The sequence below is a fragment of the Typopeltis vanoorti genome, chromosome 17 (assembly GCF_054136105.1).
Source record: "Typopeltis vanoorti isolate ZY-2024b chromosome 17, IOZ_Tvanoo_1.0, whole genome shotgun sequence".
Lineage (NCBI taxonomy): Eukaryota > Metazoa > Arthropoda > Arachnida > Uropygi > Thelyphonidae > Typopeltis > Typopeltis vanoorti.
This window is the reverse complement of record NC_143565.1, coordinates 29,436,857-29,456,005: the sequence shown is the minus strand read 5'-3', so window position 1 is coordinate 29,456,005 and position 19,149 is coordinate 29,436,857. Positions and strand designations below refer to the sequence as shown.

Here is a 19,149-nt window from a genome sequence, read left to right as displayed (position 1 = left end):
GCTTGATAATCTGAGTGGCAGACAATTTCACACATAGGGATGTGAACAAACATCAAAATGGGGAAATGGACTATGAGGTTTATTTGTGCATATGTTCCTACAAAAAGATTCTAATAAGAAAGAAGAAGAAAAAAAAAATTTAAGTCATTAGCAAAGGCAGCTGATAGAATAAGGAAAAACTGTTTTTTGTGATGATCTAAACAGTAGATTAGAAAATCAGTACTTGACATAGAGAAATGTTTAGGAAAAGTTAGTTACAGAAAATATCTAAGATAATATTAATTTCAAGTACCTGCTGGATTTTCTTTGAGGACATGAAATTACCATTACAACCGTTGGCAAAAAGGGTTGAGAGTTTATTCACAGGTGCTGGCCTGGTTGGCAGTGGTTAGCATATTCGCTCTCCAGCCAAAAGGCTGCGGGGTTCGAATCTCGCCATGGGCATGGATATTTGTGAGTGTCTGTGAAAGTACTAGTGGTGGTAATCGGTGATAGATGGCGTTGGTGATGAAGATCGGTGGAGTAGTGAGACGAAGAGTTGTAGAGTAGATGCCCTCCCTCGATGAATCTTTGGACTCCATGGAGGTGTAATGTAATAATAATAATAATAATAGTATGTATAACATTTGTGATTTAAAAACCGATAATTTTTTTGGCATATTTCTAATGCATAGAACTCCTTAGATGGATTTGGTATAAAAGAGGTGTATCACTCTTTCATTGAGTTTTTGTTGGTTGCGACCATGTAAAATGTGAAGACTTCATTTCATACAGGTTTTACAAACTAAATGAAATGAAGTCTTCAAAACTCCAAATGTTCTTTCCATTTTGCAGAGGATTTTTTGCTGCAGATTTTCCATTAATAATAACTTATAGTAGCTACGCGAGTAAAGAAATTGCCAGAAGGAAGTTTCTGAATAGAAACTTTCATCCATTGTGTAGCAATTTCTTCCATCATTTTAAGTTCTTTACACTTTTAATACAAGGAAAGTCCTTAAAATGGCTTTTAATGCCTTTCACGTATATTTTTCATATATTTTAAGCTTATAGTTCTCTCATTTATCTTATATTGTAATTATTGCAATTCATTACTGAAATTAATGTTAATATGCTTATTAAGTGTATTTTTTTTTCTTTCTGTCTAAATTATAAAGAAAGAGAGAATTTCAAATTACTGTTATTATGACTTTTGCAGGGACATATGTGTCATTCCAAAGAACCACTGCTGAATACTCTTATCAAATGGAGTAAATATAAAGCAGTTAAGTGCTACATAAATAATGGAGATTGACAGTGCAGAACCTCAAGCAAGTTCATGTCTTAATCGATTAAATTTGAGTGAAGTGTAGTTTTATTAGCTTGAATATTTTGTTTGTTTGTTTTTATTATTGCTTCACTCACACATGATTTTTTTCATCTGTAATATGAGTCTTCAACTCTTTTAAATAACCACATTAGTAAATTGTTAATCTTATTTTATTATATAACCAATAGGCCAACCACCCAGCCTGGTTGACCGAGTGGTTAGCGTATCTGCTCTCCAGCCAAAAGACCGAGGGTTCGAATCCTACCATGGGCATGGATGTTTTTGGTTGTCTGTGAAAATATTAGCGGTGGTGGACAGTAGGTGGCGTTGGTGTAGATGAAGTGGTTGGTGGATGATGAGTGGTGGAGTTGGAGAGTAGGTGCTCTTCCTCGATGAGTCTTGGACACCCTGGAGGTGTCAAATAATAATATGCTTATGATATGTTCTGTAGTTAATTTTTAACAAAGAATAAACTTATACAAAAAACATTATACATTATATATCACACATACAATATCAAAGTAAGTTTGTCTTAAATTATTATTGTTATTTATTATTAACATTTGACCTCCATGGAGTCAGAGACTCATTGTGGGAGGCACACTATTTCACAGAATGCCTATCCAACCGTGCTTTAAACTGATTCAATGTGTCTACACCCACAACACACTCAGGCAATGCAGTTTAAGTTTGTCTTAAATGTGACTGCTTCAAAATGTTTTGTGTTATAAATTGCTTAATTATATTTGAAAACACTCTCAAAGACCATATTTATTCTGGATAGCCACTTTTTGGCTAATCCCAAGCACTGCATTTAGCTGTTGAAACCAATCTGACTCTAAGCATTTGTATATGGCTTGTAGAGTCTCCGTAGCTCAGTTGGTATAGATGAAGCTCTTTAGTCAGAAAGACCTGGGTTTGATTCCCGTTTCATGATGTGAGGAACTTTTATCTGGTCTCTTTCAACTAGAGGTGAGTTAGCCTATCTCATATGGGGAATAGAGAGTTTTTCATCCCTCAGAACAGGCAAACTGGCCCTATGAACACACATGAATCTATAGCCATGAATACTTACAACAATGTGGAAGAGATAAGGTCTTCACCATATTCTCCTTACACCCATAGTCAACCATGAGTCACATCATGGTAGTCAACCTCTTGGACAGAGACAATGAGACAACACAAGATGATGGCTAGTAGGATCTTCACCAGCTGGACAAAGTGAGCAGAAATTGTCAAAATGTTCTTCCAGAATTCACATCAGAAGAAACTCTTCATTTTATTGATATCTGTAGCAAAGTTGCCATTTCTCAGGATCATTGTGTTGTCAATTGAATTTTACCTCTAATGAAAAGCAGTTTATTGCAACAATTCATGGATTAACCTAGGTGGAAACAACTCTTTTGGTCCCATAAGAGATTATTTTGGGAATAATGTCATATACATTTGTGTAATTTCATGGGTATAGTCTGCTTTGATTACTCTCAGAAAGACTCGCCATCAATCTTGATCTCTGGTCTTAACAGCCGGAATTGGTATTTATTATTCTACACAAGTGCTACCCAGCACTCTGATCATCCAAAAATTGGCTCCTCCAATAAGACATTGCCAAATTTCTCTCTAGCAATGGGAAAGTTTGGAGAAATTTAGTTGTACTTGATATTTCCAGGACATTTATTAAAATATCTGCCTTTCAGGCTGTCATCTTATGGTCTGCCTTCTACCATTTGCAGTTGTCTTGCCAGCTTCCTCTTTAGTCATTCACCAACCATGAATCCTATCTATAGCTTTGCTGATGACACTCCATTCCTGTTCTTTATTTTATAGACCTTGCGGTATAATTAATCATTTCAAGCCTGAAGATCAACCAATTGATGCCTTAACCTCTGACCTTTTTTTTTTTTGCTATTCTTCAGTGGTGACAAGGATAATCTTGCTTACTTCGCTGCTACCAACATGCAGTTCTGCATTGTTTCTTTCATGAAAGATTTCAGCTTACTTCCTCTGGACTGAACTCATTCTTAGCTTTTTTCTGTCATGAGTACATCTCAGCCTTAAAAATAAACAATGTGGGCACTTTTCTGCTCGAGACATTCCTTCACTCCTGTACAGTTGGTGATACTCTACTTGGTTGGGACCTTGTGAGAGCAGCCCTGAAAAATTTGAGACTAAATGATTCATACTCAAAAGTATTTTTAATTTGGTGCTAGAGATTCCCACCCACTACCACTACAGAGCCACAAATGGATGCCTGCTATTTGGCAAGCAATAAATGTGATCTGAAATGGAATACCAGGGTGACCATGGATGCTATACCAGCTCTGTAACAAGCCCAGGGCTGCAACAACACTGATTATCCTTGCATGCAAGTCTGCCAGCCAACTTTTCTCGCATGCCATTGAGAACCGTCCATCTTTCCAAAGAAGAAACAAATGTAAAGCAAGATTACTAGGATCTACTTTCTGGATGACCATGAATCGCAATGTGGAGACCATTGAATTCCAGCAAAATAGCAGCTTAGAAGAGAGAGTAAAAAAGACTCAGGAGAAGTAGAGCAATGAATATGAAAAGAAAAGTATAGTTCATGTAGCCCACATGGAGAGGAACATTTCAAAGTTGGAGTTTGAAATGTTCTCTTTCTGGCCTATTCGGGCAAAGGCCTTTGCCTCAGTAGGCCAGAAAGGCCAAAGCCAAAATACATCAAGATCTATCTCACACTGGTGCAAGGTAAAAGGAAGTCTTTTGTTGCTGACAATGCTAAGCCACTAGTGTGCCCTGAAAATATCTAAGTGACAAGATCTTAATGTTTGCTGAAGTAATGCCTATAGAAGTCAAATCCTTGTAACTGTCATTACACCATGAAGAGAGATGGTAACACTAGCGAAATGAGGAGCTGCCCCAAACTCCTCTTCAATCTGTCAAGCAAGATATTCTACTATATTCTAATCATAATATGAGACCTCAATCCTATGGGTGCCCAGTACCCACTATCTGTGCATCAATAACACAAACTCTTTCATCCTTCTTTGCAATTAAATTGGGCTTTCTAATACCAGCTATAGTTCCTATAGTGTGGTTCAACCGCAGTCTCCCAACCTTTGTTTTTCAACTGGTTATTTAATATGGAGGCCACGGCATTATGCTGCTTTACCTGAATATCATGAGTTCGAAAACAACATTGGGCAATATGAGAAAGGGTTTCACTGTAGTGGCAACCTGTCAAACTTCTGTCACCTCTGCCGCCGTGGGTTGTGCAGGCCCTCGTGGGCAGGGCAATGATCCTAGCCCTGATTAAGTCAATAAATTCATAACTAGGTAGGAGTCTAGACCTTCTCGAACCTATTGATGCTGGGGAGGCACTAGATTAGATTCATAAAGTGATGCACTATCGACAGAGCTATATAGCTGTGTAGCCCATTTCTTATGCTCTGCCAATGCAGTCTCTGTCAGTTGACCTTGATACTTGGTCCACCTTGTAGTATGCCAAAAGTCCTGGATAACAGGACAATGAAATGCATGTCTGCAAATTTGAGAAATAGATATTTCTAATTTCTTAATTCTATTATAATGGAGGGTGTGGGATAAGCCAGTGGAGGAAAGGAATACCAAGTCTGCCATCCTTCGCCTTGGCATGAAAATAAGCAACAGGAGTATCTAAAGGAAGCCTAAGCCACAAATGAACAGCAGAATGAATAGCCCTATCCATACGGGACAGTACTGAGATGTAGGTATGTCCGAGTATCAACTTTTGATAGTACCTAGAGAGCAAATAATTTGGAAGGAGGAAAAGCCTTTGCTGTAGTTTGAAAGGAGTTTTTCTTAAAGATGACAAAACAGTTTCTAAAGAGAAGGGAATAGAAGACTGCCCTTTTGGTGTCTCCATTCCTCCAGGAATGTGAATCAATGCAATGGCCTATCGTGCAGGAAAAACTCAAGATTTTCGACCTTTAGCTTCTTGTCATGCCCTAAAGAGACAAGTGCTAATGAGCAGGACTTCTCCACATTTATGCTAATATGAAAGAAGTCATCTGCCCAGTCAAGGGGGTTCCTGCAGGCCTCCAAGGCTCTGCCTTAGGTGTGATGCTCTTTGTCTTCAAAGTAAATTCAGTTACTGAACAACTTCCTCCCATAGTGAACAATGCTCTATATGTTGATGACTTCACAGTTTTCTGTTATTCTTGTTACATAATGGTCTTTGGAAAGCAACTGCAGCAAGCAGTTGATTGTATCTGTTCTTGGATATTTAGTAATGGGGCTCAGGTTTTCAAAAGAAAAGTGTGTACACTTCTACCAAGCTCTTCACTCAGACCATGATGTTAGAAACTGTTATATATTAAGAGAAGTCAAATTTTTGGGGCTCATTTTTGAACAGAAAGCGTATGCTCCATGCACACACACACATGGTCATTAACTAAGAGGAACAACACAATAGACCATTCAATATCTTTTGCACTCTCTCTGGATACTGATTGATATTGCTTTGCCTTTATCACACACTTGTTCACTCAGAATTTGATTATAGATCACAGGTCAACACTTCTGCAAGGAAGAATGCAATGACTGGATCCAGTTCATCATCAAGGTATATGAATTGTTTCTAGTGTGTTTATGCATTGCCTATTCAAAGTCTTTGTGTCATAGCAAATGAATCTGTTCTGTTGTTTCAGTGGAAACAGCTGTTGCTCAACTATGCTCTAAAAGTAAAGCTTTTGCATAAGCATTCCACACGAATATACTTTTCTACATTAAGAAATTCAGTATTACACATCTCACTGCCATTTGCTTGTTTGGTATTTGATGTACATGTAATGTTGCCTACATTTGTGCAAACAACATTGGAGGTATTAAATGTAGAGAACATTACCTGCACTGAACACAGTAGTCTCCCTCCTCATAGAGGGAGACAGTGGTTTTAAGCAGTGGTGTACCACCATTTAGGGTGGTACACCACTGCTTAAAACCTTCCTATGAATGCTTGACACTATACAGCAGAAGGTAGTCAGGCTAATCATTGTTTCCCCCCCCCCCCCCATAAATTCACTGATAACTTTCTTATAGATGTTCTGTTTCTGTTTATGCCTCTTCTGTAGTATTATCCAACCCAAATATCATCAATCTGTCCTCATAAGAACATTCCACAGACCTTTCACCAGCCTGATTACTCATCTCTGAATCCTCTCCACTATCTCCTGACCCAAGAAATGCAAGCGACCAAATCTGTGCTTAGTAGTCAATATATGGCCAAAACATAGCTTTATAAAGAGAGATAATAACCTCCCTATCTTTACTTGTCAATGTGTTCTTCAGCATCCAAGTAATCCTGAGAGCTATTTTGCCAACTCTTGCTATATGTCTTCTGAATTTCATATCTTTATCCACCATCACCCCCAGATCTCTAGCCTGATCAATTTCCTGTAAACTAGTACCCTCAATACGATACAAAGTGTGTAATCTTTTCATCCTAAAGTGCATTATCTTACATTTTAGAACATTGAAATGACAACCATTGTCCTTTGCCCATGCTGCCAATTTATTTAAATCATCTTGTAAGATATCTGTATCACCTTTATCAACTATTGCTCTCTTCAAATCTTCTGCTATATCATTAATATACAAATTAAAGAGTAATGGTCCTAATACAGATCCCTGGGGCACTCCACTAATCACCCTCATTTGGCTTGATTCCACTCCACCATACCCCCCCCCCTCTCCCCATCCATTCCACTGCCTCATATCCATTCCTATTTGCTGCAACTTATGTAATAGTTTTCCATGTCAAAATGCCTTTAAAAAGTCCAGCAATGTCATGGTGTAGCCATTTCCTTTATCTAATTCTGCTGTCACCTTATTATATAAAATGTGAATAAATTACTGAGGCAGGACCTACCTTTTACAAACTATACTGTTCCCTATGAAGTATCGTATTTCTATCCACCCATTCCTGAATTTTACTTTTAACTAATTTTTCCTGTGGAGCCTGTGTAGCTCAGTGGATGTGGCGTTTGCACACCACCGCGCTTAGCCGCACGAAGGAAGTCTTGGTTTCGAGTCTAGTCGGCGACTAGAGGAAATTTTTCTAAGCCTTTTTTCAACCGGTTTCCGAGTTAGTCGATCTCTGGCACGGGCAAGCAGGTTTTTCCTCCCGGAAACTCGGGTTTTTCGTCCTGTAAACTCAAGAAAATCGACCGTAGAACCCACATTATTTCAGACATTAAATATATTTGTGTTAGGGTTAGGGACCACGAGATGGCGGCACATTTGAGCCGTCTCTCTTCACTGCGTACCGCTTAATTAGTGATAGCCTTGGGCCATCTGTCTCTGATTGGGTACCAGTGGAGATTGAACTGCCCACTCAGTCTCTAAAAGTTAGATAGGGCTAAATGGCCTCGCCTACTCCCGTATACGGGAATAAAAAGGCGTTAGCTGATAGCTGACTAATTTTTCCAATACTTTAACCACTGCTCAGAGATACTGATTGGGCTGTAATTTGCTACTTCTGTCTTGGAACTACCTTTATGTAATGGAACTATCTTATCCTCTTTCCACTCCCTTGGAACCTTGCTACAGCTGAGACTTTCATCTAAGTCTCATTAAATAATTTCATCAGAGGCACTGGCAGTGCCTCTGATGAAGTTAGAGGCACTGCCAGTTCACTTGCACATTCTCGTAGCACAAAGACATACCATCCAGCCACACTGCTATATTCACATTGATATTTTTCAATATACTGAGTATTTCCAGTCATGTACTTCAATGCTCACATGAGTCTGTCACCTCAGTAACTGCAAAGTCACCACATGGATGATATAACCTTGCAAAGTGATCACTTAGTAACTGAACTATTCTTCTGCTTCTGTCATTTTCCTAACATCAGCATTAAGTAAAGTTATCTTTCCATAATCATTCTTTCTCTTGCTTGCTACTTAGCAAAAAAAACTTTGGATTTACTTTGGCCTGCTTAGCTAATTTTTTCTCAAAATCTGATTTTGCCTTCCTTACCATACTAGTTACCCTTCTTGCTTGTATTTTTACTGCTCATGAGCATGCTGCTTGTTGTTTATATTCCTTCCACAATGCTTTCTTTTTTGCATCTCCTGCTTTATATTGCTAGTCATCCAATTAATCCATACTCAATTTATCATCCTGATCCTGGTTATGCACTCTGATACTGCCTCGCTCAAACAATCCTTGACCACTTACCATGCACTAATGGCATTCATTCCATGTAGTTTATTATGCCATGGCACTGCTCCAAGTTGCCTCCTAAGTTTGTCATAATTGCTTGTTTTGCTACTGTTGCTACTGTAGTTATAGATAGATCTTCTGATGCTGTCACCAGATCTAACAGTCTCAAACCCCTGGTTCATTCCATCACATGCTGTTTCAGGTAATATCCCTTAGTAACTGTATAAATATTATTTCCATTTTGCCATGTGGCTTATCTTCCTTCCAATCTATATCTCCATCATTCAGGTCTCCCATGATAATTGCTTGGCACACACCTAATGTCCTCTATCTCACACACCAGACACCTCAAATTAGCTATTTTCATTAGATCTGCAGTCTTCCTTTACTTTTATTTTTGTTGGTTGAAGTTTTTCAGTTATCACTAATAATACTGCACCTCCTGCCCTATTTCTTCTATCTTCTCTTGAAAATACAATATCCATTATATTCTATCCCTGTAACTACACCATTCTCTGACAACCAGGTGCAATAATTTTTGGCCCATTTGAACTGACCAGTGCTAAAAACTTCTCTCCCCTTTATTTCTGATACTTTGTGCATTCATGTACATGCATTTCAACATCCCCTTGGACCTACAGTTAACCTTACATAATGTCATTACCCGTCCATTCAGATTGGAAGCCTGGGAAACTGCACTCAGCTTCTCATAATTATTCCCGCACTCATACTTATCTCTCCCAGGGGTGGCTAGATGCAAAGTTGATTGCTTTCCCCCTAATATCTCTAGTTTCTCTGGTTTTGCATCTTCAAACTCTCATAACAACACTTTCTCCAAGCACTTAACTCCGAAACCATTTAAGTGCAGTCCATCAGGCATATATAGGTCCTTACATCCATCAAATTCACTCCACACATCTATGAATTCATCTTCTGCACACCATTCCTCCTGCACAATCTTCTCATTGACTTATTGGCAATCATGGTCCTTCTTCTCAATTCTCTCCCATCATGCCGAGGAAGCAGACTTGCAATCTTTACTTTCTTACTTTTCATTTTGTTTCTTCTAACAACTCGTTCCTATCTTCTCTCATTGCATATTTCTCACCTTTCAAATCATTTGTGCCTGCCAAAACAATTAATTCATTCACTTCTTTCTTCTGCAAACTTAAAGCTTCACTATAGTATGCCCACGCTTTAGAGATCTCCACTTGGAAACTTGCCAAGAATAGTCGATTCATGCTGAAGGGGAGAAAGAAATGAAGGACGTATGAATTGGTCTTCAACACGCGAAATCACATGCTTTATAGGTAAAATTTTCCAACTGTTATACAAGCAACATAGTTAACTACAATGATCATAAAACAGAAGTTAATTTTCTGACATATAATAATAAACAACTCATCCCACCATGCAGATTGTTACCCTATTATCGGAATGGATTCTCCTTTTTGGGACATGCACAGAAGTGTCTGTAATCTGTGGGCGAACTATAACATCCTTTATTTTTGCACCTGAAAATATGCTTTCATCATTTTCTCATTAAGTATACCTGTTATCATCGAATCTTCATACAATTTTATCTCTTTTCTTCCAGTTTCTCATACTTTTATGCTTTTTCCATTCACCATACCACATGCCAGTAATTTCTCCATTTGCTTGCACTCATGTTTGTCCTGTGAAGGACATGAGCGTGCAATTTCTTTCCACCCTAGCATCTCATCATCCACATTATTACTTTCAACTACTTCCTTCAAACTCTTTCATATTTCATGCGTCATCATTCACTGCTTATGCTACATTCTCCACAATACTGTGACAATCCTACCTTATATCCATATCAGTCACTACATTCTTTCTTTCTTTCCCTACATGACTTATATTTCTTATACTCACTTATGAAACATTTCCAACAAAGATTTTACTTATTCTTGCTCTCATACACATTTTTCTTGTATGCATCAGCACCATAATGAAAGACAATTCTGAAAGTATATGTGAACAATGGGGACAGTTATGAAGTCCTTTACCTATCTTTTCAGATTTATCTTGGATATAAGAGATGGGAATTGTTTTGTTGTGATTTTCTGTATGAAGTGAGAGAGACACGTAGTATTTTGCTTATTTTATAGAAGTTATAATCATTGGTTGAAAAGGCATAGTGAAGATAACCCGAGTTCTGTGACAAAAGTTATTTCATAAGGACAGTATTCTTAACTCTGTGTAAGTGCTTTGATGGTGTGACTGCATCTATTAAGTATCTTCCCGTGTGTGTGTGTGTGGTGTGTAGATTTTCTGTAAACAGAAAACAATAATGACCCATTTAGAAAACACATAACTAGTGTATCTAATCTGAGGGGGGGAAGACACTTGATTATTCTAATTAGTGTATTTTTTATGACAGCTCTTTAATGTACTAAAAATATATTTCATGTATCTTAGGTAGGGCCAAATAGCATATATATACATAGTCTAGACTTTTGGTTTGGTTTGTATTGAGTACTTGGTTCTCTAGATGCTCTGTGGAAAAAAAAAAAATTTGGAGGGGGACACTGTAATCCCATATATCTGTAACCATATATCTTGTATATCTTTTCTTTCCATGAGAAATGACATGAATGTATGGTAAATTTGATAATTCATATATGTTGGGGAGGGGGGATAATGTACATCCTTGTCTCACACCAGATTTAACATTAAACCACCTTCCTGTACTTCCTTCAATTCTAACTGCTGACTTACAACTCAAATAAAGACTAAGTATTGCTTGATATAATGCCCCATTGACACCATATAACTGTAGCGTATTGAATAGCTTCTCTCTTGGCACCTTGTCATATGCCTTTTCCAAATCGACAAAACTTAAATACAGATATCTGTTATATTCCCATGCTTTCTTGACTATTTGTCGTAAAGTGAAGATCTGATCCTGACAGCCTCTATTTGGCCTGAATCCTGCTTGTTCTTCACCAAGCTTTTCTTCCACAATTCTTCTCAACCATTTCTCAAGTATACTTGCATAGATCTTCCCAGGAACACTCAGTAAGGAAATACCTCTGTAATTCTCACATTCAATTTTATTTCCCTTTTTATATATGGGTACTATGAGAGCTCTACTCCAATCATTGGGAATTCGTCCCTCTGTCCAGGCTTTCTGAACTATGCAGTGCAGCCACTGTAAGACTCTTATACCACCATACTTCAGCATTTCTGGTCGAATATCATCTACCCCTGCTGCCTTTCCAAGCCTTTGATGGCTTTTTTCTACTTCAAGTATGGATATGTATTCCTGACTGCATGCCTGGTCAGTGTTTTTTACCACTGTGCTGTCATCACTACTTGTTTCATTTAGCAGTTTTTCAAAGTAATTACTCCATACTTCAAGTATATCTTTTTCTCCCGTTTTCATGTTACCTTTATCATCTCTAACTCCTTTTACAGCACTCTTTCCTCCATTCCTAAGCTTCTTCAACAACCTCCAGAATATTTTGCCACTTTCTTGATATTTATTTTCTATATTCTTACCAAAGTCCTCCCATGACTTTTGTTTAGCTAGTTTTACACAGTGTTTAGCATTCTTGCATTTGTCTCTGTATTCTCTAAGAGCACAAGCTGACTTATTTGACAGGAACTTTTGATATGCTTTCTTCTTTTCCTTCACTGGCTCTTTAACTTCCTGTGTCCACCAGGTAGTTCTGATTTTTTTATCCTTGCAGATAACCTCACCACATGCCTCTCTGACAGAATCAATCAATGTTTTCTTCAGAGTTTGCCACTGAATCTCCAAGGTTTGATTCCTGTTCTCAAACTCTTTCATTTTTTCTTCAATAATCTTTGTATGTTTTAGTCTACAGTTCACATCTGAGAACTGCTCAACTTTTATTCGCTTTAAAACTTTCTTACATGTTATTCTTTTCAATATGAAATTCAATTTTATCCTGCTCAAGACTAAATAGTGATCACTTCCAATTTCAAATCCTCTGTACACTCTGGTGTTCTGCACCAGGGAGAAAACATCACTATCAACAATAACATAATCAATGCGACTTCTTATTCCTTGCCTCTTCTCTCCATGTGAATTTGTGCACATTTTTATGTTGGAACATGATGTTAGTAATAACCAGTCCATGTCCTGAGCAGAAATCCAACAGGTATTTGCTTTTTCTAAAGCATCAAAAAATTCCTCCACTTCTGCCTTAGTAGAACCTTCTGTGGGACCATAGAGACAAATTAATCTCATTGTCCAGTTCCCCGTTCTGATATTTGCCCACATCACTCTACTTGAGACTGCCTGCCATTCAAGAAGATTAGCCTCGTATTTTGTGTTGAATATTATGGCTACTCCTTTTCCTTGATTGTTATTGCCTGAATATAACATTTTGTATTTATTGCTCAAAAAGATCTTACCAGTTTTTGTCTTTTTTGTTTCAGTCACCCCTATAATGTCGATCTGGTACTTATCTAATTCCTCAGCTAGCTCCATTTCTTTGCCATTCAGGCTTCTTATGTTGATAGTACCGATCTTTAACTCTGGTGATGTTGAGTTGGTGTTTGCTTTCAGATTTGTTCCAGTAGCTGACTTTTCGCTGTTCACCCTAGTTCCCTGGCAAAAACAGCGGGGGCAGCCTTGTGTAACCAGGCGACGCCCCAGCCGGCATGAAATTTTGTCATGTTGTACCATCATTTTGTAAATTGGTTTAAGCCAATAAGAATACAATTTGGTCGGTTAAATCCCAAATTGCTATCCCATCCTCGTCCATTCAGTATCCAGGTAGATACCCAATAGGGTGCACCACGAGAAGGTGAGGATTGGACATTAGATCAGAATCCCTGGTCGGTTTTCCGCATTCCTTTAAGGCTATGTGGAAGTTTCCTCTCAGTTATACAGCTTTGACCCTTAAGCACCCCAACAACTATTAATTTGTATAGAAAATTTAAGGTATTTAAATTTGGTCACCTATAAATGGCATTTAATATCTGGTAGGTAGTGCTGTTGATTATTGGCATTAATTATTTCAGAACAAATTACAGCATGTTCAGATTTACAATTTTTTTAACAATATTTTAATATTCTTTAGTAAAGCCTTAAAATCATTCTAATCAGTACCACCTTTTGGGAACATATATACAGCATAGCAGTTCTGTTTATGCTAGTGATGCTATATTAACAGAGGTGTACCAATCTTTGCATTAACCATAATACCTAACATTATTAATTTTACCTGAGGAAAAACAATAGTCTTTTTGATACTAATAAACTGAATTTTATTCTTCTAACTTTACAACTCTTTATGAGTTTTAGCTTGCAAAATAATTTTTAGCCATTCTTTTCTTTTCTATAAAATATTCTTCCAATTCTTAACTTTTAGTGTTATAAGATCTTTTTGTACCGCATCAGTCCATCTTTTTCTTGGTCTACCTTTCTTCCTTAGCCCTAACGGTTTCCATTCAAATATTTTTTTTAACTCCTTTATCTTTTTCCATTCTTTCTATGCCCCAACCACACTATTCTTAGTGACTTGATATATTTTACTATATCTTCACCATTAGTTAGTTGTTCAAGTTCATTATTTGTTCTAATTCTCCGTATCCCATTTTCTTCTTTTATTGGTCCATATATCTTCCTTAATATTTTCCTTTCAAAGATTCTCAATCTGCCTATATCTTTTTGTGTTAGTATGTGCTTCCCTGCAGTGTTTTCTTATTTTCTCATGCAAGGCCTTCTATGAACTAAATTTGTATTCATGAGATTCTACAGTAATCAGGGGCAAATACTAGTCTTGAAATTCACGCTTGCTCTTGTTATCATTCAGGGAATGAGAGGTGTGATTGAAGTCTGATTAGCTCAATAATGAATTACTGACCATTTAAAACTATATATTTAGAAATTTATATGCATTTAATCATACAAATACAACATTTATTTTACCAATGATATTCTATCTTTTTCAATTTAGCTACTTAAATACAAATTCTACCCTACAGTTCTTTATGAACTGGTCAATAATATCGTCATAAAAAGTTGGTTGTAACTTAATTTTCCCAAGCAATACGCACACCTGTACAGGCTGGCTGAAGCTCACTGGCTAAAGCTACTTTCACTGCGTATGGCCTGTGTTTAAGACGATGTGAAGGGAGCGGAAATGGCTATGCGCGTGCATGAAATCACAGTACTGTAGCGAGGACCTGGAAGCTCACACAACCGAGCAAGCCAAGATAGCTTTGACTAGACAAGCAAGCATCGGCCTTCGATACACAATGCAAAGCTCAATTATTGCCGCGCAATCTTATGATGTCTTCTGTCTACAAAAATAGCTTATAAATGCATGCATTTATTAACAAATAAATATTACTTCTTTCTCAAGTAATGAGCTTGCCCAGCAAGTATAGCAAGCATGGAGAATTTGCCACTGAAGGTAATATACTTTCTGTGATACAAATCTTGTCAAAAATTCAATAAGAAGCATTAATATAGTGAATTTTTGTTAATTTTAAGTGGGATATACTAGTAGATCTTCCCATTGTTTGATTATAATCTTTTATATTAACTTCTCTCCATTGTAACCACATCCACTAAGTCATTAACTCTCAGCATGTTACATCATTTAATGACTTAGATAACTCCATTGGAAAATATTCTGGAGAACAGCATTTAGATTCTTTGAAGACTGACAACTTGTATGCAGAGGACTGGAAAATTGTAACTGAGATTTTTAAAAATTTTCATTTTGAAGTCACCTAATTTATTTAATAATAAATGAAACTAATATTTGCTGTTTGTTTTCTACCTACAGAAAGAGCCTCTGCATTTTCCTGTCGATCTAGATGGAGCACCTGAACATGTTGTTGATGTTGTGCAGGCTGTGAAGAAGGTATTTATTGAAAACTTAGTTACTGTTCATAATAGCAATGAGTACTTAACAGAGTTAAAATGTGTCATGTTGAAGATTAAGACTTTCTACCAGTAAGGCTTAATATTTTTAATATTTTGGCAAAGTCAAATTGCCCATATTAGGGAACACAGTACAGTATGTGTATGCAGGCACTAACAATGGTTGATTGAGGCTGAAGCATGGCAACCAAAGTTGAGCTTAAAGTCCTAAATAATGCTTCCTAGTCGGCTCAATGGGTGTTCCCTCAACAGTCACATTATTTCCCCACTGCACCCAAGTGATATGGAATTACAAAACTGTATATAATAGGAACAAAAATTAAGTTCTGACAGGTACCCTCACCATTGAACTTGACTACATTCTCAACACCTTGGCCAATGGCAGCAATCCCCATCAAATTCAAAAAATATTAAAACTCCAAAATCATCTCACCTTCTCCCTCCCAGGACTGGCCTAACATGGTAAGCAGACGATGCATAGCATGGGGGGGGGGGTGCCTTCTTCAAGGGCAGCTGAAATGAGTTGAGAAAAATAAAATAAAAACATGTTTTAATATTAGTGTTTATTAAATGTGGATATGCACTAAATATATTATAATAAAAACTATACCTTTCAATAACACTTAGCAAAACTACAAGATGTTTTTTGCTATGTGTTGTACAAAGCTGGTGGGAGCACTAGACAAGATGGGTGTCTGCCCTAGGCGTCACATTACAGGGGCAACCTTACACTACTGACTTTCTATTTTTTATATGCAGCGGAGGAGCGGATGTGTACCCGGCTTAAACTCTGTAAATTTTCGACTTGCTGATCACTAAACACACAGTGAATGTGTAGTTATTTCACACTGAGATAAGTAGATTCAAAATTTAACCTATGGCTTTACAAATCAAAGAAGAATTCATGTATTTCTTTAATCTTCTTCTTCCTAACATGGAATTTAGGCCAAGTGGCCTGTTCTGGTCTCATGCCATCTCTTTCTTGGTCTTCAGATTCTTCTTTTTCCACATATTTTGTATCTGTATAATATTTTTGGTAGTCTGCTGTTGTCCATTCGATTTAAATGTTCTAGCCATTTTTGTTTATACTGTCTTAGGTAGTAATTCATTGGTTTTATTTTCAGGGATTGTAAGATTTCTTCATTTGTTTTGTGGTCCCAAGTGGTATATCCAACTGTTTTTCTGTATATCCAACATCTTTCCTTTTTATGGTCCATGTTTCGTTTCGTTATAGTAGAATTGGTTTTGACAAGACATTACATAGTCTGATTCTAGTGTGTTTTTGTACTAGGGATGGTTTAAATATATTATTTATTATGCCATTTACTTTGACAAAGTTTGATATTTTAGTCTTTTATGTCTTTTTTCTTCTTCATATGATAGATTACATCCCAAGTATCTGAAAGTGTTTACTTGTTCTAGTATTTTATTATCTATCACTATTTTACTTCTTATTGGGTTTTCTCCTTTGAATGCCATTATTTTTGTTTTTTCTTTAGATATTGCCATATTATATTGTTTTGAGATATCATTTAATGATTTTAATGATCTTCATTTGTGGGGTCATTTGTATACCAAATGGGTTATACTGTTTCCAGAGTGTTATAATTTTATTTATATATATATATATTGAAAAGCAGAGGTGAGAGGGTACATCCTTGTCATACTCCTCTTGATATATCTTTCCATTCGGAAATGTGTTCTAATTTAACTGCTATTTTATTTCCTGTATATATATTTCTTGAGTGGATTGTAAAAGTTGGTTTGGTATGTTTAAATCGGTTAATATTTTAAACAATTTTTGTCTACTAATTTTGTCAAAGGCTTTTTCATAATCAATAAAGGCAACGTGTGTTTCTTTTTCAAATTCTCTTCTCTTTTCTATTAATAATTTTAAAGTAAAGGATCGGCCTTTTTCGGAAACCATTTTGTTCTTCTAGTAGTTTGTCCTCTACAATATTGCTTAGTTTCTCTTTTAATATTCTTGCATATATTTTATATCCTGTATTCAGCTGACTAATTCCCCTATAGTTATTGCAATTGTCTTTATTTCCTTTTTTATACATTGGGATAACCAGTGCTTTTTTCCAAGAGTTAGGGGTTTTTCCGAACATCCAAACCATATTAAAAATTTTCAGAAGTCTTTCATTAAATTTTTCACCTGCATTTTTTGTATAGTTCTATATTTATATTGTCTTCTTCTGGTGTTTTCCTATTTTTCATCTTTTTTATTATATTTTTCAGTTCTAACATTGTGATATTTTCTATTAGGTCATTCTTTGTCTTATAAAATTTTAATTCATTGTTCTCATCTGTCCAGAGATTTTGGAAATAGGTCACCCATTTTTCTAAATCTATTGTTTGTATTTTTATCTTTTCTTTTATTTCTTTATTGATGTATTTTATTACTTTATACATTTTGGGTTGTGGCTTAAATACTTTTCTAGTTCTGTTACGAAATTGTTCCATCTTTCTTTTATGTTTTTTCCTTACTTCTCGTTTTGCAATTGCACTATTTCTTTCATACTCTATTTCCGCTTCTATTGTTTTCGATTTTAGCCATTTCTGGTAACTGTCCTTTTTTTGTTTTTATTATATTTTCTATTTCTTTGTTCTAGTCTTGTAGTCCTCTTTTTCTAATCCATTTTCGTTTTATTCCTAAGGTTTCTGTTGCTGCTTTTGTGAGAATTTGTTTCAAATTTTCCCATTCATCTTCTATGTCACTTGATTCATGTGTGGTTTCTGTTTTTAAGTTTGTGCATTTTTGATAATGTTGTCTAACGTGAGGATCATGTAATGAAGAAATTTTGTAGCTTGGCTGGTAAGAATTTTCAGTTTTATGAGTTTTTAGCCACTTTGGTTTAAATTGAATTTTTGCTGATACCATATAATGATCGGAGTTTAATTCAAAGCCTCGATATGCTCTTACATCTAAAATTAACTCTGCTAATTTAAAATTTTTGATAACGTAGTCAATTACTGATTTGTATCCTCTGGCTGACCAAGTATATTTATGTATTTCCTTGTGTTTAAACATTGAATTCATTATTCTCATATTATTATAAATGACAAAATCGCGCAATCTGCGACCATTTTGATTACATGTATCTTCGCCAAATTTACCTATGTTTGTTTTGTATATTTTGTTTTCCCTATTTTGGCATTTAAATCTCATGCTAGTAGTAAATAGTCAGTTTTGTTTGTTTTATCTATGGCATTCTGTAATTCTTTATAAAATATATTACTGTCTTCTTCCTTTCCCTCTTCTGGTGCATATGCACCAATTATTGTTATGTGGCCTCTTAATGTCTTGAGTCTAATTTCTATTAGTCTTTCATTCAAATAGTTGTAATATACAATATTATTCTTTAGGGATTTATGTACCATAATCATTATACCTGCTTTTGCTATTTCTTATTTTTTTACCCCACTGTAGATTTGTATATAGTTGTTTGTTTCTTTTGTACCTTTTTCTTTTTGTTTTTTTCTTTGTTTCTGTTACTATACATATCTTTATGTTAGTTTGGTTTGGTTTTTTATCAAGTTCTTCTTTGTGTGCAATGCTTCTCATATTCCATGTTGCAATCTTCATTATGTGTTCCTTTTTCCAGTTTTCCATTTCTCGAATTGTGGTCTTTTCCCTGATTGTCCATCTGAGTTTTCTTTGCATGAGACTTGAGTATTTTGAATTTCCCCAGGGCAAGTTACTAATTTGTCGCTGGGGTCCAGCAGTAGGGCTGCTACCTAATGCCTCTGGACAGGCAGA

At 36.2% G+C, this 19,149-nt stretch overlaps 1 protein-coding gene across 1 annotated transcript in view; it reads left to right on the top strand.

Annotated features, from left to right (window-relative positions):
• The window catches only part of LOC150097249 (uncharacterized), a 550,351-nt gene that overhangs the window by 21,336 nt on the left and 509,866 nt on the right, over positions 1–19,149 (top strand). The window contains exons 2-3 of the mRNA XM_090407628.1: positions 1,196–1,307; positions 15,286–15,363. Coding sequence (XP_090263754.1) covers positions 1,281–1,307; positions 15,286–15,363 — 105 coding nt within the window. The 5' untranslated portion in view covers positions 1,196–1,280. The remainder of the gene's footprint in view (positions 1–1,195; positions 1,308–15,285; positions 15,364–19,149) is intronic.